This window comes from Podarcis bocagei, assembly GCF_964188305.1.
Source record: "Podarcis bocagei genome assembly, chromosome: 3".
NCBI classification, from domain to species: Eukaryota; Metazoa; Chordata; class Lepidosauria; order Squamata; family Lacertidae; genus Podarcis; species Podarcis bocagei.
In genome coordinates, this window is record NC_138127.1 from 85,010,742 (window position 1) to 85,036,442 (window position 25,701).

A 25,701-nucleotide genomic window follows, 5' to 3' on the forward strand; every position below is an offset into this window, starting at 1 on the left:
CCTGAAGCTGTTCATAACCTGAAGCACCACTTTAGCTAATGGGGCCTCCTGCTGCCGCTGCGCCACCGGAGCACGATTTCTGTTCTCATCCTGAAGCAAAGTTCTTAACCTGAGGTACTATTTCTGGGTTAGCAGAGTCTGTAACCTGAAGCGTATGTAACCCAAGGTACCACTGTACCTTAAGAGAAAAGGTTAAAATATTTGGGGTTTTTTAGAGACCAGGTAAGAGGGGACATGATAGTATAAAATTATGGACTGTGTGGAGAAAGTGGATAGACATACTAGTACAGTGGTACCTCTGGTTACGTACTTAACTCGTTCCAGAGGTCCGTTCTTAACCTGAGGTACCACTTTAGCTAATGGGGCCTCCTGCTGCCGCTGTACAATTTCTGTTCTCATCCTGAGGTTAAGTTCCGGGTTAGCGGAGTCTGTAACCCGAAGTGTTGGTAACCCGAGGTACCACTGTAATTGAGGCCAATCAAGGAAACTGAATGTTGAAAGATTCAGGACAGACAAGAGAAAGTACTTATTCACACAGCACATAGTTGAACTATGGAATTTGCTCCACGTGGTAGTGATGGCCACCAATTTGGTGATGGCTTTAAAAGATCAGACAAATTCATGGGGAAGACCATCAATGGCTAGTAGGTGCAATGGACAGGTTTGTCTCCACTGTCCAGCAGCAGTGCCAACTGATTAGCAGTTGCTGGCAGTCACAAGTGAGAGCACTTTTGCACTCAGGTACTCCTTTGTGAGAATGATGGACTAGATGGGCCTTTGGCCTGATATCGCAGGATTCATTTGTTCTTACGCTCTGCCATTACATACGTTAACTGCATCTGTGTTAAAAGTAGTGTGTCTAGTCTCCAAGCTTACAGCCTCTCTGAATTATGGGATCATGACTCTAAAGCTATATACAGTATGTACTGTCTCTCACATCACAATGTATAAGGCTCTAGTTCTTTCAACTAGAATTAGTTGTATTAAACTCTTGTACTAAAATGGTACTATTACCTATCTAGAATATGGTATTTCAATTTGTGAATTATTAAAAGGGTATACATTTGCAACAGCAATAAAGGGTCGCAACCCAAACCCGCTTTTCCATCCAGTCACTCGAACCCAGAAATAGTTGATATACATGTGGGCCTTTAAAACGGCCATTCATTTAAAAGTTTTTATATTTCTTTATTGTAACTGAAAAACTGTACATAAAAAGGAGCTGTAAAGTTACATTTGTCAAAACCAATGTAAGAAATATTTTCTCTGACCAACTTAAAGGGAGTGCAAACATTTTACATTTCATAAAGTGACAAAAAGTAAACCAAAATGAATAGTTTATGGTTTGTAGCAATGGTACAAAGTTAAGCTGGAGGGTTTTGTTTTTTTAAAGATAGTATGGCAAAAAAGAAAACCCTTTTCAAATGAAAAATCATATAGTTTTATTTCTAATCTTTAAAAAAATATAAATGAATTTAGAAGAGAATCACAGTATATGGGCCCTAAACATTTTAAACCATTACAAGGTACATAAAAATAGACACAGATTCCTTGGAAACTTTAATTCTTTGATTAAGCAGCAAGCATATCACTCTTCCAGGCAAAAACACTGCTTAACACAACCCCCTACCCAAAACAGGACGTGCAAGCTGTATGCACATAATCTGGAAAGCACACAATTTTTAAAAAGGACAACATTTTTGCTATGTACATATTCAGTACTACAAATGCTAAACATTTCATTACTGTGTGGAATAGCGTATGTAAAGCAATATTACACTACATACCTATCTCACCCACAAGTGCCCAGTTACAGTTTTGATAGTCTAAAATTGCCATATTTGCGGCAGCACCCAACCTGCTTTATACTGAAGTTCTAGCAACAAGAGACAAGACAAAAAGTTAGCAAAAAAGTTAGCAAAGAAAGGACAACACAGTCACTGGGAGATCTGATCTACGTACTTAAATACTGAAAATGCATTGTTATAGTAGTTTGATATTAGAGTGTTATGCCAAAATGCACAATGGACAGGTTGGAAGAATTCAGAGGGTTAACATTGACCCCAGAACCAAAGTTGCAATATTGCAAAGTCCCAAGAATTCTGGCAATTGACTGTGCCGCTTTTTTCCTTTGAAAACCTAGTATTTAAAATCAAACACTGTGACTGGGAATACAGATATAATATGAAGAAAAACCCCATGGATGGGACATTTGTATTTAATATACAACAAACAAAAGAAAATTCTATTTAAATAAATTCTTCAAAAAAAAAAGAAAAGAAAAAAAGACATGAGAAAACAAAGTTAATGGATAAATCCCTTTAGCACCTTAATCATGATTAAGGTGTTAATCTAAAAGTTTTGACACTTGAGCTGTAAAATGCAGTATGCATAAGAGGCTGGTACAACTTTATTGTACACAGAAACCTTAAACTTTGAATGTTAAATACCACTGCTTCCGTAAGAAGTGGGGAAGTTAGCTGGGAGAGTAAAGAAGAAACACACATCTTTTCATGAAAACAGAAGACTTCAGTAGCTTAGCATTTTTTTTTTTGCTTCAGAATAAGAGAATCAAATCTACATGGAGCCGCACTGTTTCCTGACTGATTCAGTAAAGCATGATTTGGTATTTGCTTTAATACCAAGTAACATGGGAAAAATACACTGGCAAGGAAAATAGATTAAGGTTGCCTGAGAAGCAATGACAGTTAAATACATTTTAAAATATTTTATTGTTTCACACTGCCCCTATATCTATGGAATTCAGGGGGGCACTCTTTGCTAACTTATTGCCAGAACTGAGATAATAGAATAAAATTTCAGATAAAAAGCAGTTCTACAAAGATTATTTAAAAAGAAGACAACTTTAGTAGCCACATGGCAGCAGAAGTTGTTACTGGTGTTAAGTTTTCCATGTAATGTAAAGTAAGATGCTGTCCCAACCACTGCTTACCACAGATTTTGCACTAGTAAGTCATACTTCTAGTATCAGAGCACATAGATAGGTTTAACCTAGTTTGTACCTTAGCTTTGCAAATCTTCAATACAACTTTTTTTTCTGAAGAAAAGCAATTTATAAAGAAATTTAGAAAAATACAAGCCTAAGAAATGTATGAAGTTATGTTATCTGTCAAAATCTAAATGGCAGGATTGTTAGTAATGCTTCTGATCCTAACAGGAACATGTAAAAATAATTTCCCCAATATATCAGGTTTATAGCCTGCTTCAGAGCTGAAGCTGAAACTCCTGCACTCTCCTTATGGTTTGTTTCTGTGTAGTTGAATATAAAGAATTTTTTAAAATAAATAGAGTAAAAACCAGCTGAAGTCTTAGTGCATTGAATGTCCCCCCCCCAACTCTCCCCCCCGCCCAGAAGTTAGCTGTGTAAAAAGTCTGATTTCATGGACGTGGTCTTGCTGTAACAAGCTACTGCACTGAAGTTTCTTTCATACAGTTGGCCAATCACATATTTCTGCTGTAAAGGTTTCCACCTTGCTCTTTTTGTTCAAGATTGATTCAATACTTTGGAAGGCTTGTTTCCCCCCGCCTTTCCCCCTTCATTATCTGAGGAAAAATAGACACTGATACAATTTTGTCATTTACCATAGTTCTGCCCTATTCCTTTAGTGCAGAGGGGACTGTGATTCTGTCTGGATTCCGATAAGCGATGGTGGCTGCGGGCCGCCAGTGGAGGATAACGCTGGTCTTGGGTTTAGACGAGGAGGCATGGAATTAGCTGGGCGGATGAGTGGTGGAGGGGGCTGGTTTAGGGTTGGCCTTGGCTGAATAAACCGAGCCTGTTGCTGAAGTGGTGGAGGCTGGCGGTGGAGAGCTGGAGCAGCCGGAAGGGTTGGACGAAGTAATGGAGGAGGCTGGTTCAGAGATGTTACAGGGGTTGCTGGTGTTGGAGTAGACGCCTGGGCAGGTGGAGAAGACCCTACACACTGAGGGGTCTGTGGGATCTGGGCCTATAAACAAAGTGACACAGATATGTAATAGCAGCCATCCTGTCGTATCACGCAGTTCGGGTTGTCATTGCCTCCAGAATATGGGAAGCAGAGCTAGTTCATCCATATTGGCAGCTATGAAACCCTCCTTTGAAAGCAACCATTTCTAAATAGTTCAATAGGGGAAAAGAGGTATGACATTCAGTCAAAACGAAAATGAAATAAATAAATAAAAAAGCTTAACAATTCTGCAGTATTTACATTTTCCATTATTAGCATGGTCCAAAGAAAGGTTTGGAAGGGAGGCCGGCGGCCCAGCTCTTAAAATGTTCTGCTAACGCAAGCCCCACTGAACTGAAGGGGGGACATAGTGAGTAGTTTGCTCTAAGTACCAGGAGGCTGTAAGATTCCACAGCTGGGGGTTCAGCATTCCACTTCAAGTTAAAACATAACATTTTAGGATATGAAGTTTAATGCCATTCCTGAACTCATGCTTATTTAAGATCCGGTACACAAAAACACACCTCATCTTCATCATCAGTGGTCTTTCCTGATGGCACATTAGTATTTTTTGTGTCCTCCCCTAAAGCAGAGGCATCGCCATTAGAAGCCAGCGTTCCTTGTTCTGCTTCCCACTCCTGCAATACCTCCTCTAAGTTAAACCGGCGCCTGTAGTTTACAAAGAAGTTCTTCACTTGACCAACAGTCTTGTTGCCAATTACATCAGCAATAGCTTGAAAATCTTTGCCATACTTGCGGACACCTAAAAAGGCAAAGTAAATACACCTATGAAGGTTCAAGTAAGTAAGCAGAAGTCTGTACGATGTATATATGCAGAGATTCCCTCTATGAATGAAAGATAAAGAAAAATTCTGGAAAAAAACTACAATGGAGCTTCTGTAAAGAACTTTTAACATAATGCAAAATACTGCTATTGGTTCATTTTATTGATCCAAGTTTTAATATTGTTAAGTATCCTACTTACTACATGTAGAGAACCATGTAACTATTTCCACATGCCCAGAAGGGCTTTACTCTTCAAACAGAAGCCTGCACGTCAAAAGACTGTTTTTGAAAAGGAGAGGACTATGAAAAGCAGTTCACAATAAAGCATAGGAAACTCATATTAAATTGGATCAACAGACCATGTCCTTAGCCAAAGAGGGACTGGATCCGAGGCTGGTAACATCTAGCAAATTCTGGTTGTGATCTTATAAGTACCTGGGAATGAATCCCATTGAACATAATGGGACCTACTTCTCAGTAGACATGGATGAGATTGCACTACCAGTCCCTTCAAAATACTCAGCAACTGTTTACAGAATAGTGAATTTTTTGCCGTACTGGTTAAGTGGCATATAGACAAAGAAGAGTGAAAGATGTCTAAGGAAATGTTTAATTCTAATTCTAGCTACAGGAATCTTGGTAACAATTGTTTTTATTGCTCTCTGAACAGTGGGAACAGAATATATAAACACTCAGAAACATGTGAGTCTCACTACCGCTGGGAAATAGCTAACTAGGAAGTTTACAAACAGCACAATTCTATGCATGTTTATGCAGAAGTAAGTCCCAATGAATTCAATGTGGCTTAAAGCCAATTGAGTGTGTATAGGGTTCCAGCACAAAGCAAACATTTAAACAACTGATGCCCCAATTATGTTTACTCAGGAGCAAGCCCCATTACCTTCAGCTAGTTCCAGGTAAACAGGCATGATATTTCAGCCTGAATTGGTGGGTCTGCAAGCAAGACTGATAAAATCGCATTTTCAAAATAATCAATATATGTATCCAGGAACACACAGAAAAGTCCCGACTAATAGATTCTCCCTTTCTTTTTCGGAAGTACACTTATTTTAAGAAATCCAACCGAGTCCTTCTTCTCCACACCCAAAATATGATTTGCTGTTCCTTGTTTTAACTACGGACTCAGTGAGCTAGCATTAAGATAATAAATAAAGCTATGAACGTACGTAACTGTTGTATTTTAGTAAATGGGGATGGGTGTGTGTACAGTGTGTGTGTGGTGGAATTTTAGCAATGGAAAAGCCAAAAGGAGGATTTAATGTGCCAGCACTGAATTAGGATTAATCCAGAAAGTGATTTTGCTCTTTTTTTTGTTTTCTTGCTGAAGATGCACTAAATCAAACAGCATCGAACTGTATTAAAAGTAAGAAAACCAAAGGACTAAAAGGACATTGCTAATCCAAATGTAGTAGACCTTTGCATTTTCAGATAAGAAAGCACAAAAATGTTGAAATGTGGGGAGTAGGGTCTCTTATTTTCCTAGGAGCAAAACACTGTTTTTGTTATGCATAGATTAAGCACAGTTTTGGTGGCAGAACTATCCTTACTGCTAACTAGCCTGGAATGCAAAGCATTTGCTGGACCACAGAACTGAGGGTGTGAGCTATCTAGAAGACTCTGAGAGATTAAGTTTATGGGAAAGTTCAAAATGAAATCAGCTGAGAACTTTTCAGCTATAACCAGCTTTATCTAATCTGACTTTGTATGCTAAGTGGTATTGTTCACTGTTCCTCTAGAATACTTGCCAACTTCATCTTCAAATAATTCCTATTAGTGAGACAAAATCCCTTCCATCACATTTTAAACCTGCCATGTGATGGTGCTGGACCCATATCCTTTTAGCTGCGTATCCATCTTTTATGGTACATTCCATATCACAAAGGATTTCACTCTTTAAGGAAAACAGGAGTCAAGCGAACATACCTTGAACTGCAAGAAGTTGTTCTTCTGTTGTCCAACGGGCATTGATTTTTTGATTTGACTGTTAAGGGAGGAAAAAAGAGTAACAGAGCATATTACAAATTGTTAAGAGGCTGAAAGTATTGAGAATTTCAGCCCCAAACATTACCTTTCAACTCTGTAAGCTAGCATTCACACTCCCTAATTCAGTAGTTCTGATGTTTTCACAAGGGAGTTATCAAGAATTAGGAACTAAAAGCTGGCTTATACAGAGTCTGACCATTGGTCCATCAGCTTAGTATTCTTTGCACTTACTGGCAACAGGTATCTAGAGCTTCACAGGAGTTTCCCCGCAACCCTACCAGAAGATGCCAGTGACTGAGCTTAGGACCCTTTTCATGTATGGCATCAAGGCATGGCACTGCCTTTTACTCCTATCTGGGTAGCAGCTTCCCCAGCTTTCAATGAAGAGAACCAGTACAGTCGTACTTCAGAAGTCAAACACCTTGCGACTCAAACGTTTTGGCTCCTGAACACCGCAAACCCCGAAGTGAGTGTTCCGGTTTGCGAATCTTCTTTGGAACTCGAACGTCCAACATGGTTTCCGATTGGCTGCAGGAGCTTGGAAGCCGTGTCTTGGTTTCTGAACAATTTGGAAGTTGAACGGACTTCCGGAATGGATTCCGTTCGACTTTCGAGGTACGACTGTATATGTATACATGTGAAACGTATGTATGGTGTGTTCTTGTGCTAAACAGAATAAGACCATCCAAATAAAATGACATATACATTTGGTTCCCTTGCAATTTTGGATCACAAATTAATGGAATCAGAAGCCATAGTATAATCTAGAGTAATCTTCTAAAAAAGCTGCTACACTTCAGTACATGTGCTACTGATTACAAGTCATGTTTAAGGTGTTTTGTGCATGGCACTAAAACCTGCTTTTGAAACCTTCACACCATTATTTAAATTTTTTAAAATGCATGTCAGCCAATGTAAATTTTAGATAAACTTTCCTGATCAGTTTAAGCAAATATGTACATTTTTACAGTTGAAAATAAATATGGGATGGATTCTGTTGTTTTGAAAAGCCACATGCAACTTAGCTCCCAGCACAACAAATGCATTTCTGAACATTCATCTGTGCTTTCACAATGACTCACCTCAGGAGGTTTGAATTCTTCTATCCCACCTTCAATTTTCTGCTTAAGTGCACTGTTTACTTGTTTAGCATTCTGAACCTTGTCCAATGAACAACAGAACCAGGAATGAAAATTAGCTGACACAAATTGGTGTACACCCCCCCATACACCCCCACCTGTTGCCAACTCCCTGAGCAGAGGGAAAAACTTCTGAAGAGATGACATTTGCCTATTGGAGCAAAGTGTTCATCTGCTTCCACATATCAGGCACAAACATGCTCTGCACTATCACAGAGTTTCAACTTCCCACATCACAGGGCTGAAGGTAGCATCCTAATCTGTTTATCCAAGGCTGAGAATCTGGGCTACATACCGTATTTTTCGCTCTATAACACGCACCCGAACATAACACGCACGTAGTTTTTAGAAGAGGAAAATCCGTAGGCATGCCACCCGTAGGCATTCCCTCCATAACACGCACAGACATTTCCCCTTACTTTCTAGGAGGAAAAAAGTGAGTGTTATGGTGCAAAAAATACGGTACCTCAACTGGTTGATGTTTCTGAAAGCCAGCCATCCCACTATTAGGTTCTGGTTATTAATGGCCAGGAAACAGGACCTCTCATCTCTCTCACACTTTCCTATCAGCTTAGCAGGCCTATGCTATTTTGTATTTATACCCCTGAGAGGCACGAACGTACAATTGTACTATTTCTGCTTTGACATTTATATAGCCAGGAAAGTATTGAGATAAAACAGTGTAAAAACTGGACTAGGCTGTACCACAACAGGCTGCCTTCCAAACCCAGCATAAAAGCACAATTGTTATTTACTAACTGTATAGAACACTTTCCCCATAGTTCAATAATTAAAATCCAATTAAGTGAAGTTCCTGGCTTGTGAACTTTAATTATATTTAACTCAACAAGTACACATCCCCAGAATGGCTGGGGAAACCTAGCCAGATGGGCGGTGTATAAATAACAACAACAATAATAATAACAATCATCATCATCATTACATCTGTATATTTTTGGGTAGACCAATATTTTTGCCAAAGTCTGAGCTTTAAGATATTTCAGAAGTGCTTTAGAAGACAGCTGAAAGAGTACCTTTTAATAAGCAATGCTACGCATACAGAGGATAAACTTAATCTACAACCTAACTATTATGTAAATATTTTCATAACTGTGTTTTCATCTACCCAAGCACACAGAATGAGGAAAGAGATAAAAACCTAAAAATATGTAAGAAGCAAAGCTGATAATTGATATACCTGTCGCTTCAGTGAGATCAACTCCATATCTAGCTGCCGAAGAAGAGTGTTGGCAGCATTGGGGCTACATGAAACAGCTACCACATCTTCTTGAGTTAGATACATGCCTTTGGGAGGACGGCATTTGGAACGCTGGGAGTGGTGACGATGTTGTAAGCTCTGATACTCTCTTCTACCCAATCCTATTTTGCTGGACTGAACAGGTTGCTCATTACTTCCCTGCAATATTTTTTTGAAAAGTTAAAGAAAGTTAAACACCACACAATACCTTTTCCTTTAAGAATCCCTCCTCTGTTCACCTTACAGCATCTGTAACCCTTACCAAAAGCTTCTAAATCCCATGGAAGTCTCAACACCAGTGCAAGTCAAATAAATCCACACACATTTGCATGAATTTTATTAGCAATAATGCTTTCTAGGCTTTATATTTAAATTTTATGTTTAAATTGCTCTTGTTGCCCTGAATAGCAGCAAATATCGCAAATAAACAAATGAATGGGACCTCTAACTATCCCTCAGGTCAAACTACCTCATAGTGCTCATGGGAATCCCACAACCGTTGTACATTTAATAGTGCTGTTACAATTCTCTAAAGCATGCATAACATTTTTTCCTCTCTCCCTTGCATGTGGCTTAGCTCAATTTCTGTGTTTAACTTACTTTTCCAAATGACATTTCGTTCCACCCTTCCTCCAAGCTGCTCAGGATGGCATACACCCCCCCCCATTTTAACCTAACAACCTCTGTGACGTAACTTTTGCTGAGATATACCGTATTTTTCCATCTATAAGACGCCCCCATGTGTAATTTGGGGGACTCCAAACATCCCTCAGCACTACCCATGTATAACACTAGCCCCAATTTTAAAACTATTTTTTTGGTTAAAAACCCTAGTCTTATACACGGAAAAATACGGTAGTGACTGGTCCAAGTTTTATGACGGGTGTTTCATTTTGCTTTAACTATTTTTTGGAAGCGGGGGATGACTGTGGGCAGGAGGGACTTGCAACCAGGAAGGGAAATGGTTAAGACAGCACCTAGTTACTTTAAATGAATTCAAGGTTCCAAAGCTGAATGGAATCATGTGCCAGGGCACTGAATGAGCTTGTTGGCATTAACCTGCCAAAAATCTTTTAAATCTTTTGCAGTGAGTTTTTTTAAAAAAATATTTCTGTAGTCACCCTCCCCCCATTTAATGGCTTTATGTTTCACTTTGTATTTCAATTGTGGGTTTTGTTTTTACTTATTTACTGTAAGCCACTCATGTTATATGGCAGTGTAATAAATAAAGCAAATAGAATCTGTGAAGAGTGGATGAGGTGCCAGAAGATTTCAGAGTGACAAATATTGTCTCCATCTTAAAGGGGGTGGCAGCAGCGTAGTGTTGGATTTGGGAGCTACAGATGCTGTATGCTTGTGAAACATGGACCACTTATAAAAGCCATCTCCAACTTCTTGAAGGATTCCATCAATGGTGTCTTGGAAAATTTTTACACATCACTTGGGAAGACAAGTGAACTAATGCCAGTGTACTAGAAAAAGCAAAGATCACCAGTGTTGAAGCGATGATTCTGGTCACAAGGAGTTTGCAATCCTTTCACACAAAAATCCACTCCAGGTTTGCTTCCTTTATTTCAGAAGGCTAATTTTGCTGGTGAAAGTAGTTTTGTCGTCACTGTTGTTAAACATCTGGGGGTTGGAAGCCCTCGCCAATCTATAGCAAATCAGCCAGAGATCCACTAGACAATCCCACTCTACCTCTTGTCCACCTGGCCATAGAAGACTACAATCAAGAATGAAAATAATCTTGCCAGGCTGGAACACTGAGCCAAAACCAACAAGATGAAATCCAAGAGAGATAAATGTAGAGCATTTAGGTGCCACAACCGAAAAGCCAGTGACTAGTACCCACTCACTGTATCTTTAAATATACATGAATATTATTCACATAGTTTATGTGAATAATATGGTTATTGCAGTTTAACTATTCATTACCTCTTTTTTAGTTTCCTTCTTGGGATCATAATCACTATCATTTCCATCCATTGGGTGAGTTTCTTCCACATCATCATCACTGAGGACACAAACAGATTAGGGAACTTGCTTCCTTTCACCTCCTCCTATATTTGATTTTACCCTTACAGCAAAGGTTGTTTTTGCAGCTATTCTGCATAATAAAAAGTCGTTACTTGAGGTCAACACGGAAGTTCATAGCAACAGGCTTAACAAACAGACTCAAATGGAATTAACTATATTTCTGTCTTTAAGCATAGCATCCACTAAACATTAATTTCCATGCTTGAATAGTACAGTATGGGAATCAGATTTAAAAGCATGAATGGCAGGAAAAGCAGTTTTAGGCAATATTCCCATACACTGAATATATAAAAACATTTCCTCCCCTTTATTTAACGCACTTAAAGTATCTGTATACCACCCTTCATAAAATCATACACTGGGTTGGCTTACAGTAAGGTAAAAAGGTAAATGAAAAGGGACCCCTGACCATTAGGTCCAGTTGTGACCGACTCTGGGGTTGCGGCACTTATCTCGCTTTATTGGCCGAGGGAGCCAGCGTACAGCTTCCGGGTCATGTGGCCAGCATGACTAAGCTGCTTCTGGCGAAACCAGAGCAGTGCACGAAAACGCCGTTTACCTTCCCGCTGGAGCGGTACCTTTTTATCTACTTGCACTTTGATGTGCTTTCGAACTGCTAGGTTGGCAGGAGCAGGGACCGAGCAACGGGAGCTCACCCCGTCACGGGGATTCGAACCGCCAACCTTCTGATTGGCAAGTCCTAGGCTCTGTGGTTTAACCCACAGCGCCACCCGCATCCCTTTTACATTAAGGTAGTTTTCTACAAAATATATTAATATTAAAACATACTTTGCATATTAAGTTACACAAATAGGTTGCATCCTAGGGCTGCTGCCCTTGCTTCCTTCACTCTTCAACCTCACTTACCTCAACCCTCGCATACACTTGACATCCCCCTCTTTTTACACCTGACCAAACCCCTTCCCTCTGTGTGTGTGTGTCTCAGAGAGCACTCCAAGTTATGCATGCTGTGCCTGACATATTTATGGTTTCATGAGAATAAGTCAGGCACAGGCAAACTCGGCTATCCAGCTGTTTTGAGACTACAATTCCCATCATCCCTGACCACTGGTCCTGTTAGCTAGGGATGATGGGAGTTGTAGTGCCAAAACATCTGGAGGGCCGAGTTTGCCTATGCCTGGAATAAGTGTACAAATTTGACTAGTGCTATATTCTGATAATTCCTGCTATAATTCTGGGAATGCACTACAAAACAGTAAAGAGGGTATGTGGACTGTTAATGGAATGTCTCTCCTGGATGCAGTAAATATGCAAAGATGCAATACCATGGAACAACATGCCTTGCGTTAGTAACAAAAAAGCAAAAACAGAAACACAAAAGGATATAAGCAAGTTGTTAGTTTCAGAAAGGTGTTGTGCTGCTTACCTGTCGCCTTGATTATTTCTGTTTGCCAGCTTCCTAGCTTGGCGGTCCATTAAACTTGTCCTAGAACGAGTTTTCTTCCAGGAGTAGTAATACTTGACAAGACTTGCAATAGTCTTGTCTGGAAGCTAAAACATGCCAACACAATATGTAGATGCTAGTTATAAATAATGTGAATGAAATATTGTGACACATTGTTTAAGTGTGTGTGGGGGGGGAGGAGATTACGTTAAGTCAAAAGTTCAAATTCCTAAGACTCCTCCCTGCAGCACTAGGAACCCATGGTGATAGCAGAGGATTTTAAAAAGCAAACAAAAACTGTTAAGGTGTTCAAATCACCAAGAATGTGAATTAAAGCTCACACTGAAAGCAAACCACTAGGCATTTGAAGCATCTAGGCTGTTACATTTCCTCATAATCATAAATGCTGATGCTCCTGAGAAATAGGTCCTACCTACTGAGAGGGAAGGGGAGACAGAAACATCCACAACTTTATTGCACTTTAAAATCTGAGTGCATGTGATTATTTATTTATAATAAATGAATAAATATTTAACAGGCTATATTTAGGCCGCCCTTTAACAGTGCAATCCTGCACATGCCTACTCATAAGTAAACTCCACTGAGAGTTTCAGGTAAGTGGATATAGGACTGTAGTTAAATGCCTACATTTCCCCGTAAGAATAAATCAAAAGTAAATTCCTTAAACTGGATAGTACCAACATTTTGGCTAAACTGTATCCTCTTTTAAATAATAAAGGACTTCAAAAGGATAATCTTTCTATCAAATAACACAGTAAATGACCAGTTGATCTGCAGGTCTGGCTTTGACTATTTAAGTTTAAACTGCAGAAAAAGAAAAGCAGTGCAATTCAAGGATTTATTGGGATTACTTTTCCACGTAAAAACTGGTTCTCTGGAAGGGTATTCACATGTTGGCTGAAACAAACCATACCTTTCTAAACACTAACCCTATCATATTAATTTGTCTATTAATAAAACATGTTCTATGGTAGGGGTGAATATCCTGCAGCCTGCAGCTCACCAAGAGATGTTTTGGGGACCCCCCAATTTTCAGCTGACCACTCCCATAGGTGATAGTAAAAGGTTTTTGTGGCCCCTCTGCATTCGTCCATTTTTTAAATCTGGCTATAATTTTTTTAAGTATTGCTTTTACTGGCCACTCCTGCAAGTCTCCTCCTGTGATGCCAAAAGTTTTTGTCCCAACCTCATTCCCAGGTGGTCCATGTATTACCTTACCATTTGTTGGATTCTGTGAAAGCTTTTCCCATGGAAACTGAAAGCTTGTTCAAACAGGACTTTATCCTCAACTGTCCACTCATCCGGAAAAGGAGTAAAATTTGGGAGATCTGCAAGTGACTTCTCAATGTTGTGCTTATGCCAGAACAACATGCCAAGCGCCTTTAAAAAAAAGAGAGAGAGACCATATTCTTATCATAATGCATCCTACTAGCTCTTGCAGTGATGATGCAGAGTTGCTGATGATGCATAGATGCTCTTTTTGGTTACTCTTCCATGGTGCTCATACAGTACATCTCAAGATTCACCATCATACTTAAAGGTGTGGAAGCGCTGGTTTAAATATATATAAAGCCCTGAACAGTCCAGGGCTGTTAGAACTGAAGGATCATCTGTCCTCATGCTCAAGTCATAGTCCAAGGCCTTACGTCTTCTTCTACCTCTGCCAGAAACATGACCTTTTTGCTGGAAGGGAAGCTTCAATGGGCCCGTCCTGATTCTCCTTTCATACACAACTTAGAACTGCTATTTTTCAGAGACCTTTTGGAGGGAATGGGGGCTAAGCTAGCCCTGTGCTTTCCATCAAGCTGTTAAAAGCTTTTTGACAATATTATTTCCAAGTTATGCAGTTTTCTTACACTGAGGGTTGCTTTGGACAAAAATGTATATATAAAATCTATTTAGAAAACTGTCTTGAATTAATTTGTTATATTTATAACACTTACCTGCTCCACATTGTAGCCATGTTTTTCCTTTGCTATTGCAATATATTCATCCACTGTAACAAAAGAATGCTAGAGTTATTTATACTTGGACCTGAGGAGCAGTTTAGGATAACTGATACTAGGTGCCACACAACACTTTATGCTCCTTTCTAGAAGAGAAATGTTCAGTCTCCATTATGAATAGATTCGTCCACTTAAAATCTACAATTTGAGGTCATGTTAATAGTGACCATTATTTTTTTTCAACTTGGAAATATTCCAGAGACTCTCTAGTGGGAAAAGGGCTGTTGATCAAAGTTGCAATCATTTAGACTGCTTAAGTAAATACATTTAAACATCCGATCCATAAACAGGAGAGGCACTGCTTCAAATTTCATCATATTCAGGTGCCAGATTAGCCTCTGTGATGAGCAGGGCCTTCTCAATTGCCTCTCCAAAGCTTTGGGACACACTTTCACAGGCTGTGTATCCTGCTCTCTAGGATCTTTCGGTCACAAATCTGTACTTTATGTAAGAAGTGTGACATAAAAAGGAGAGGCTGATAGACACGTGGCATGGCTCTTTCTTGGTGAAAATCATCCATGCTCTTGAAGCAAGACTGTAAACTTCACATTACAGGAGATGAAATCTACTTCTGATACTTCTCATGGGAGTACTATAAGAATTGTCTCTGATACTGTACGTCTAAGATTCCTGGCATCTCACTCTCTGAATTAAAACAAAAACAAAACTTTCTACTCACCAACTCCCCTTCCTCTTTCTTTGGCTCTCAACTGATACCACCCTTGAGAAAAGAAAAGTTAAGAATACTCCCTGCCAACTGAGTTGTTGTGTGGTAAGGAGAGAACTTAGGGAAGGGGGCTATATATAGTGGTACCAAAAGAATGCAAGGACTCCAAGTGGACACATGAGCCTCTGGCCAGCAGAATATTCTCTAATTACCTGATAGGGAAAGGAGGACTGACCACTGGGTAGAACTACAGAAGGATTTCAAATGCCCATATTATAGCAGCATTTGAACACATATTAATGGAGAATAGGTCTTTAAACGGCTATTAGTCATGGTGGTATATGTAAGCTTCAGAATCAGAGGTATCTGGTTGACTGCAGTGGAAAGCAGGATGCCGGATTAAACAGACTCTTGGTCTGGTCAAGCGATGCTTCTCCTATGTTCAATAAGTACAGTGTGCTACAGCACACCTTTTAGAGCAGATGAAGAATGTCTGCATGAACTGTAACAGTATTAATACCTCTGTCAACCTGGAAAGAGAATTCACTTGTTAAATGCAGGAACACACTTTAACACCTTGCCAGGCTGGACCATTTAACACTAGAAGTTACCAGCCGTGTCCTGAAAGTTTTAAAAAACGAGTACGAGAATATGCTTGAAAATTAAGCACATACATTACGGGCAGCATACAAGACTTTTTAAAGAAGTACTTTTAAAAAGGTGCTAAAAACAGCCAGCCAGCAAGATCTTTCAGTGGCAATTTGTCTAAATTGGGAAGGTATTAGATACGGGACATGGGAGCAGTAGTGAATGTGACTGAATTCGAACTAGAGCATCTTGGGAGCTAAAGCCTACAAGGAACTGCTTGTATGTGTAGCATTTTTATAGCATGTGATGTGATTCTTATACAAAGCAATTGACAGGACACTATTTAATGCATTCCGCAGAACTTACACTTGGCATCTGAAATACTATGATATGGAGACCACACAAGCATCCCTCCATTGTCTTTATCTGTGTATTTTGTAGCTCCTAGAAGAAAGATTAAGTTGTTCAATTTTTTTAAGAGAACAATTAATTCACAGACGGTAAAAAGCAGTCATATACAAGTGGACGAAATATAGTCTGCTGTTCTTCACTTACGCAGAATCCCTCTGTTCTCTTGAGTTTTGTAGAAATAGAACCGTTATGGTTAAGACACAATCAACGTTTCAAGTAGGACAGGCCCTAAGCTCTTTTTTGAGAGCTGATGTGAGAAATATTGGGAAACAGTAGACTTTCTTCCCAAAGACAAACAACCTTGGTACAGCTAAAATAATCCTATGTGCCAAGGCCAAAAGAACAGTAGAGAGGTGTCCTTGGGGATAAACATGTCAACGATGTCTAGGCACGCAGAGTTAAGTGCACACTGAACATTAAGCATGCACATGCTGGAGCTGGCAAAGCATCTACAGTTCCTTCTTGGTGCATTAAAAACACGTACACTTTACAGCACTGGTTAAGCCCAGTGATCCCTGCAAATGTAATTATCAATGAAACAAAATGTAACAGAAAGAACTACTTGAATCCGGGTTACAATTGCACACCTCATCCACCTTTCTGTGTGGAGCTATGGACACTACAGTGGTACCTCAGTTTACAAACTTAATCCATTCCGAAGTCCGTTCTTAAACCCAAACTGTTCTTAAACTGAGCCGCGCTTTCCCTAATGAGGCCTCCCGCCGCCAGTGCCCTTCCACCGTTCGGATTCCGTTCTTAGACCGAGGTAAAGTTAGCAAACCAGGACACTACTTCCGGTTTTGCCGAGTTCGTAAACCGAATCGTTCGTAAACAGGACTATTCTTAAACCGAGGTACCACTGTACTGAGCGCCTTTTTGTTAGGTGGTCTTCAACTTAAGTTTTATTGCAAGCAGATCGACTGAAAACAACAAACATGACTAATTTACTATTAATATTAATGAGCCTATTCTGAGTAAAACTTAGTTGAGTGCCACTCATTAATACAGGATCCCTGCTTCACACCACTAAGTTCTGTGTAAAGTGTTTCTTGAGCAAGGAACGAGGAGGGAATCGCAAGCAGAAAAAGTGAAGCTGGAATCCAAAGGCAACTAGTCAGGTACTGTAAAAACTGCCTCTGTAAACACTGAAGTCGTGTATCAAGAGAGGACCATCCACACTATCCCTAGGGAAGGACATTTTATTAGATTTTCTCATCATTAAAAGACATACTACTGTGTGGGAGAGGTTCAAATTTCCACTAGCCCAAAACCTGTGTCATCATCTGGTGGAAATAGATTTATCCAAGCAGAAATGAGAGAGCCCAGGAAGTCACACAGCAATAGGAGGAGCCAGAGCACTGCAACACACCAAACAACTGACAACAAATAGGGCACATTACTTGCAAGATGTATGGTTTGCTCCTAGTTAACAGTCATAATAGGAAGATGGACAAAGAGAAAGCTGAGAGATGCAGTACCTCAACTCTTCATCATGTACCTCCTAACAGACATCTACAGTGGAAGCCTATGAGACTTTCCATGATAGGTAGGAAACAGCAGCTTTGAGGGGTTTTCGACACTCAAGCAGTATATAAATCATATATCGATACAGATATAAAAGCAACACTAGCATTGGGTTTTCTAGGAAATTTTCAACTGAAAAATATACTGGATTCTGAAAAATATTCAGTTTGCATTTTGGTCTCCATCCAGATCACATCTGGTTTGATTTTACTCCTGTTTAGTAAACACACAAATCTTTGAGATGTACTCAAAGATGAAGCATTTCTTCCTTCCCAGAATGCATATATCCCAAGCATGGACCATAGAAATTAGTTTAGACACCCCCAGCACCCTAATGGAATGAAGGCATATCTCCTAGTATTTTTCAGACATAAATAAAAACGCAAGTACCGCCTCCCCCCAAAAAAACTGCAAAAAGAGTAGGAAAGAAATTGTTATTTTGAATGTACAGTGATGGTTTAACAAATGTAATTATCAACCTAAAAAGATCAATGCTCTAAAAAAGAAGATAAATGACATTTTTGTTTCTTGGGAGTGTTTCTCCATTAATGCTACCTCAATTTAATGCTTACAGTGTACCTGATTTGTGTCATGACAATACCAGACTTAAATTATTACATTTATTATCAAAATTGGGAAGCAGAGCCTCACAGAAAGATATAATGGGTTGGTCCAAGGCCTGCTACCAATTTTCCCCTATGGAAAGCTTTTCTGAGAAATTTATTAACAAGCACGAGAGCTTAATGCCCTCAACATTTAATCAAATACCTACTTACTCTTTCTGTGATATTAAGGGGATCATTTCTTATATTTGGCAAAATTTTGCTTTGTACACAGCTTATTGCTCTGAAGCTTCCTGAGGGGAGGGCTGACAAGGACAGCATTGGTTGTTGCTGCTGCAAGATGCTCCATGTTGAAACTCCTACCCCACTCTGTTTAATGCTCCAGGGCAGAAATCACGAAATTATTATTATTGCTGTTTGTTTATGCTGGCTTGGTCCCGGGTGGCCAAGGCTTACGACGTGCCTCAGCCACACAGCTGCCAAACAACCTGCAGCCTTCCTCCCAATCTTGCAGCTGGAGGAGGGACAGGGATCTCCACACAGCTGCCAGGACGATATCTACTCACCACAGCTGAACTGGGTATGTTTAGCCTGGAAAAAAGAAGACTTGAGAGGAGATACAATAGCCACCTTCAAATATCTAAAGAGCTGTATTACGGAAGATAGAGGAAGCTAGTTGTTTGTTCACGTAACTACTGCACAGTCGGCTTGACAATGATACCAGGAAAGGTCCTAGAACAGATAATTAAACCATCAGTCTGGAAAAGGATGCTGGGATTACTAAGACCCAGGATGGGTTTCTCAAAAACAAGTCACGAACCACATTTCTTTTTTTAATGGAGCAACAAGCTTGGTGGATCAGGGGAATGCTGTGGATGTAGTTTATCTTAATTTCAATAAGACTTTTGACAAAGCCTCCCATTATATTCTTGAAGATAGGTTGGTAAAATGTGGGCTAGATGAGGTAAGTGTTAGGTGAATTTAAAGTTGGTTGACTGAATCCAAAGAGTGCTCACTAATGGCTCTTCACCATCCTGGAAAAAAGTGATAAGTGGGATACTGCAGGTTCCGCCCTGGACCCTTTGTTGTTCAATGTCTTTATAAATGACTTAAATGAAGGAATTGAGTAAATGCTCATCAGTTTTGTAGATGACACCAAACTAGGAAGGGTAGCTAATGCTACTAATGTAGAACAGTGGTTCCCAATTAACGAAGTACTGCAGACTCCCTGTTTTTCAAAAGCCATGCAATGGACACCCTACTTTTGAACATTTTGATATCTCTATGGTAGTTTTTGTTATGTGAATGGTGTCCCGGACCCCCAGGGTGGATTACACAGACCCCTGGGTTACACATTCCCACCAACTGGGAACCATTGCCATAGAAGAGAAATCAGGATTCAAGAGATGGGAGAGATACAAGAGATTGGAGAACTAATAAATGAATTTCAATAGGGACAAATATAAGGTTCTACAATTAGGCAGAAAGAACCAGTTGCACAAATATAAGATGGGGGACACCTGGCTTGTCAGTAGTACATGTGAAAAAGGATCTAGAGGTCTAAGCAGACCACAAGTTTAATATGAGCCAACACTGTGAAGCAGCAGCAAAAAAGGCTAATGCTATTCTAGTCTGCATCAACAGACCTATAGTGTCCAGATCAAGTGCAGTAATACTACCACTCTATTTTTGCCTTGATCAGACCACACCTGGAGTACTGTGTCCAGTTCTGGGCAATATAATATAAGGAGGAAATTGACAAGCTGGAATGTGTGCAGAGGGTAACCAAGATGATCAAGGGTCTGGAAACCAAGCCTTATGAGGAATGGTTGAGGCAGTTGGGTACATTTACCCTGGAAAAGAGGAGACTGAGAAGGGATATGAATGCCATCTTCAAATATTTCAAAGGCTGTCACACGGAAGATGGAGCAAGTTTACAGTGGTACCTCGGGTTACAAACACTTTGGGTTACAGGCTCCGCTAACCCTGAAGTAGTACCTCGGGTTAGGAACTTTGCTTCAGGATGAGAACAGAAATCGTGAGCCAGCAGCACAGCGGCAGCGGGAAGCCCCATTAGCTAAAGTGGTACCTCAGGTTAAGAATGGTTTCAGGTAAAGAACGGACCTCCGGAACGAATTAAGTTCGTAACCAGAGGTACCACTGTACTTTCTCCTGTTCCAGAGGCCAGGACCCAAACCAATGGCTTCAAGTTACAAGGACTAAACATCAGGAAGAAATTTCAGATGGCAAGAGCTAATTGACAGCGGAACGGACTCCCTTGGAAAATGATGGACTCTCCTTCATAAGTTTTTAAGCAGAGGTTTGATGACCACCTGTCATTTATGATTTAGTTCAGATTCCTGCATTGCAGGAAGATGGACTAGATGATCCTTCCAACTCTCCATTCTATGATTCAAGATAGCTCTCAAGCGAGAAAATGCTGCTTTCTCCAACCTTTGTGAGCCTGCAACTTTAAAGTTTTCATTGTACCTATACACAGTTTACAGAAATGGACATGCTATTTCATTGATTTGTTCCCTCCCCTCTTCATGCAGTTTGCCTTCACATACTTTGGCAATCCATCTGACACAAATGCCAGGAGTCCTAGAGTTCACTGGAAAACAATCTTCCATTTTCCACTGCACCAAACAAAAAGATAACAGGTTACTAAAAGTCTACCATCTACTTGGTCATCCAGGGACAGGGCCAAATTAGATGTATCTTCAGTCTGATCTAGCAAGACATTCTCAGTGCAGTATTAGCCTCAAATACTAACAAATAGTAATCCATCCCAAGAAATTACCTACCTACCCTTCATTACATGACTCATGAAAAACCATGCTGGAGCAGGCAACACAAAACAATATTCTAGAAACAGGTTTTTGAAAGACTGTGAAAAACTTTGGAGGCAATATGGTACACCACTATTTAGGCTGCCTAAAAAGAAGTGCACAGGATGAAGGATGTAGAACAACATTCACTCTACTCTTTTGGCATGGAAAACCTTATCACATTTCTGGAAGAACAGCTGGCGAAAGACAAGGGTATTCATACAGAGAAGGAAGAAATAGCTAATAGATAGGCTGTCATAATCTGCTGCTGTTATCTTTCTACACAGCCAGTTCTCTCAAGTTATCAATCATTTTCCTCCAAAAAAGTTCCACAGCAGAAAGGATCAAAATTAGGTAATTATGAGCTGTGTACTTGTCACCCTGCAGCCATCATCCATCTATCTGGCGGTGCACATGACCACATATTATACCCAGGGCTTTTTTTCAGCTGGAACTCACAGGAACTCAGTTCTGACACCTCTCAGGTGGGCGCCATTGCCATTATAAGAGAACAAGGGAGGCATTCCTGGTGAGTTCCAGCAACTCTTTTTCTAGATAAATAGCACTGATTATACCTCCCCTATATTTGTATCACCGAATGAGCCGAGAGGAACATATGTGAATAGGCCTGACGTCCCCAGATTATCCAAAAGGATATGATAAACTGCAACTGGTTGTACATGAGTCATAGTAAATGCTCAGTGTCCACACTTATCCACGAGACACTTACGTCTCAACAGGAAACTTGTGACCAGTCAAGAGTTAAACCCATCACAAGCAGGGTCAATATTTTACCTGCAGCAGGTCAAGAGCTGTTTCACATTAGCAACTCAGGGTATTCACTATTTACCTTAAATAGATGAAAAGAAAACACAAACAGATTCCTTATTGAGAAAGGGAATAATAGAAATACAGTGAACTTAAAGTCATTTCGGGCTAATAACTTCTTAAAGGATCTTAAAAATGATTAATCAAGCTTAAGGTCAACAATTTATTAGCCTATATGACATGTATACATTAGAAGAAGGTCAAGAGTCAATGTAGCACGAGTGGGTGTTCACATGTGCAACAAGACTCTCCTTAGTCTCCTCCTTCCTGCAAACCCCGCATGGGGAATCCTCAGCAGGCATAGGCAAACTCTAGCCCTCCAGATGTTTTGGACTACATTTCCCATCATCCCTGACCACTGGTCCTGTTAGCTAGGGATGATGGGAATTGTAGTCCCAAACATCTGGAGGGCCGGAGTTTGCCTATGCCTGCCTCAGAGTGACAAGAAGGCCACAGGAAACTGGGGGAAGGGGGACAGAAACCCAAAGTCCTGTTGCACAAGTACATTTTGGTTCCACAAGTGAGTGGACATAACTGGATGTTGCCCAAAACCTAGAATTGTCAGGAGTCATTTATTTTTCAGACCAGTATTGACGCTGTAAAACCACACATTTATGATCAACAAAGGCCTCCACTATGACTCAAATGAGCATTTCTAAAAGGGGAAAAGAAATAGTTCTCTTCCCCCTTAAAGGCCATATAGTTAGCATGTTGTAAAACATCAAAGGCCAGAAAACTGGAATGGCTACTGATGTAAACTCAAACCTCAAGAGAAGGGAATCACTCTAGTAGCAGGAATCAACAGACATATGGGTACAGGTCTAAAGAACAAGAGAGTTGACAGTGCTTCCTTGTGGCCAAAGCAAGGAATGAGAATGCGTGTGTTACAATAATATAAATCCTCTTCTTTGTCCATGCAAATTAAAACAGACTTAAATTAGTGTCAACGAGTACAAGTTTGCCTGTACATTGACACATGGTTCACCAAAGCAATGGGTACAATCTACAATCAGATTCCACAATCCTATAAACTTCAGTATCGGCCCCTTTTAATTACAATGAAAAATCCACACTATATAAATTACTACGATAAGCAATATTGCTCCCAAACTACTATAGATTCAATATGGGCTGTTTAAAAAGCAAAACATTTTTTTTTACACCCCCTCATTTCCTTCCTATAAGGTAATAGCCACCCTCCACTCCCATATATGAGGCCTGTTCACTTCAGCTTGCACAGAGCAAATGCTGGCCCCGTGAAGCTTCAGTGACCACAAACAAGCAGCACAAAGCTTGGGAGAGCAAAGAAAATCCCATACCTTTAACCTTCACAAATGCAAGTCACACATACACATACACATACACATACACATACACACAATATTCAACTGAATGCACACCTATTCAGTCTCCCTCCAACAACCATGCAATAAAACCCCATTTTCGAAAGAGCAAATGATACCAGGTTACAAACATTTTTTTTTTTTTAAAAAAAGAGTATTTACCAGGATCAAAGTCAGGAATGCGAGCTTGATAGTCTGCTCCGACCCTCATTCCTACATCTGCAATGGAAGAAAAAATAAATGCATCACTCAGAGGGGCGGTGGGGGAAAGACGCTGTTCTCTTCAGTCATGAAGTGTGATCTTTAAACAATATAGATTGTGATCTAGAAGCATCACAAGCAAGCCAATCCAAGACCACCACTGCAGCCAAACCTTGTTATTTTGATAGCCTCAAACCCTTCACCCTTTGAACAAGTGTGGAGAGAGAGAAAGAAATGGGGGGGGGGGTGCAGATCACCCACCACCACCACCACCACCACCACTACTACCTCACACCGGAAAAAGAAAATCCTACTTCCTTTTCACACTCTAGGTAGGCAATAATTTCCAAAAGGTGAATAATTATTTTTAAAATTGTTCTTTTTTAAAAACAAAACAAAACACCCATACGTTTTGACACAAACATCCCCTCCACTTTTTTTTTATTGTGCAAATACTGCAAGGTGTTGGCCCGATTGTATGCATCAGCTGTGCATCTCTAACCCACTCAAGGTACAAATAGTGAAGATTATAAGGCGGTGCACATAAAATAGACCAGCATGCCGGCAATCCCTTCATAATTCGTCCTCGTTTGAAAGGCTTACACTACTAAATCTGTACCATAGTGTACACACAAAACACGCCCGCACGCACCTAAAGAGCAACGCAACGCCGCGCCCGAGGTGCGGCTGCATTACACGCGTGTCCATTGTGAAAATGCACACCCACTCTCAACGGGATACGGACGGATGGATGGAGAAGCGGACAGGCTGGCGCGCGCGCACACACACAGATATTGCGCACGCCCACGGGGAGGCAGGGAGAGCGCGCCCTCGCGCGCACACACATATACCCACAGCAGAAACACACACACACAGATACTTGCACTTTTTACCCTCACTCACTCGAGCCCTCCACGCGCGCGATTCAACCCGCCACTCGCTTTGCACGAACGCGAGGGCGCGTTCACACATACACACCCTGCGCACACACACCCCGGCAGACACAGACACACAGACACACAAACAAACACAAACATATATTTATATATACAGGCTCCGTGGTGCAGCCGCCATGCAGCCAAGCCAGTGCGCAGTGGCGAAGCGACCAGGCCCAACTCGAGTCTAGTCTCGGAGGGAAGGGGCTGGTGGCTTGTTGGTGGAGGGAGGCTGAAGCTCGCACCGTGCTCGTCTCCGCTGTCGCCGCCGCCGCCGCCACCGCCTCCTCCTCCTCCGCTCTCCGCCTCAGAAAAGTGCCCGTTGGAACCGGGGCTGCCTCCGCCGCCGTTCTTGGTGCCGTTGGGGGCCCCCCTACTCTTGCCGCCCCCCAGGAGCTCGGCTCCTTTCTCCATCATGCCCGGCATGACGGCTGCCGAGGCGAGGGGGCGGCGGGCGGTGGCAGCGGCTGCCGAAGGGGGGGAAAGTTAATATGGAGCCGCCATGTTGGTGCCCCTTTCCCCCGCCCCCCCGCGGCTCAGGCCGCCGCGGCGCCGGCGCCTCCTCCCTTCCCTTCTCTCTCTCTCTCTCCCTTTCGCCGTCCCCCCTCCCCACCCCGCTTCTGCTCGCCTCCTCCGCCCACGGGTCGGGGATCCCTCCGCGGCGGCCCAGCCGGATCTAGCCTCGCGCGCTGGAAGCTTGAGGAGAGAGAGGGGGCGAAGGCGGGACGGAGGTGCCTGTCGTCTGCCGCGCGCCGCGCCTCGGAAGGCCGGGGCCTCGCCTCTGAGGGGAGAGGACGGGCCGAAGCGCGAGGCTTACGGGGGGCGGCTATAAGGGTAGGGGGTGGGACGCCTAGTCGGCGTCGGGGCTTTGAGGCCTGTTTCCCGTCAACCGGGAGAAGGGACGAGAGCCGCCGAGCTCAAGCTTCCAGACTCGGATAAGATCCTCCCCGCGTGTCAGTCGCGGTTCCTACACGTGAAGCCTTAGCGCAACTTTTTCTGCATGTGGGAAACGTGCTGCACGTGTGCTCAAAGGGCTTCGTGCGGCAAGGAACCGCTTTTCAATATACAGGCGTCGTGCGGCCTGTGGGACCGCCCTTGTGCATCCGTCAGTCATCGCGGGACGGCTTGTACGTGTGAAATGGGACACTGCAGAACAAACTCCGGAAAGGGGAGTTTTCACGTCGCTTGACACGCCAGGAGCTCCACG

At 41.5% G+C, this 25,701-nt stretch overlaps 2 protein-coding genes across 3 annotated transcripts in view; both read right to left on the bottom strand.

The window, feature by feature from the left end:
* Positions 1 to 962, bottom strand: part of TRAF5 (TNF receptor associated factor 5) — a 36,657-nt gene extending 35,695 nt beyond the window's left edge. Inside the window, exon 1 of the mRNA XM_081186014.1 lies at positions 179 to 962. The gene's annotated coding sequence lies outside the window, so the exon portion shown is untranslated. The remainder of the gene's footprint in view (positions 1 to 178) is intronic.
* Positions 963 to 1,167: 205 nt separating this feature from the next.
* Positions 1,168 to 25,065, bottom strand: RCOR3 (REST corepressor 3). 2 transcript variants are annotated; one of them, XM_081186010.1, is made up of 13 exons: positions 24,740 to 25,065; positions 23,521 to 23,577; positions 16,225 to 16,302; positions 15,283 to 15,324; positions 14,541 to 14,593; positions 13,816 to 13,977; positions 12,559 to 12,683; positions 11,070 to 11,148; positions 9,075 to 9,293; positions 7,820 to 7,897; positions 6,678 to 6,735; positions 4,472 to 4,710; positions 1,168 to 3,968 (listed from the first exon to the last, which is right to left on the bottom strand). In XM_081186010.1, the coding sequence occupies exons 1-13, from the start codon at positions 24,918 to 24,920 to the stop codon at positions 3,624 to 3,626; spliced, it is 1,716 nt and encodes a 571-aa protein (XP_081042136.1). In that variant the 5' UTR covers positions 24,921 to 25,065; the 3' UTR covers positions 1,168 to 3,623. The 2 variants fall into 2 exon arrangements, with proteins under 2 accessions (XP_081042136.1, XP_081042137.1); XM_081186011.1 differs by lacking the exon at positions 15,283 to 15,324 and having other exon boundaries at positions 24,740 to 25,063.
* Positions 25,066 to 25,701: the final 636 nt, after the last annotated feature.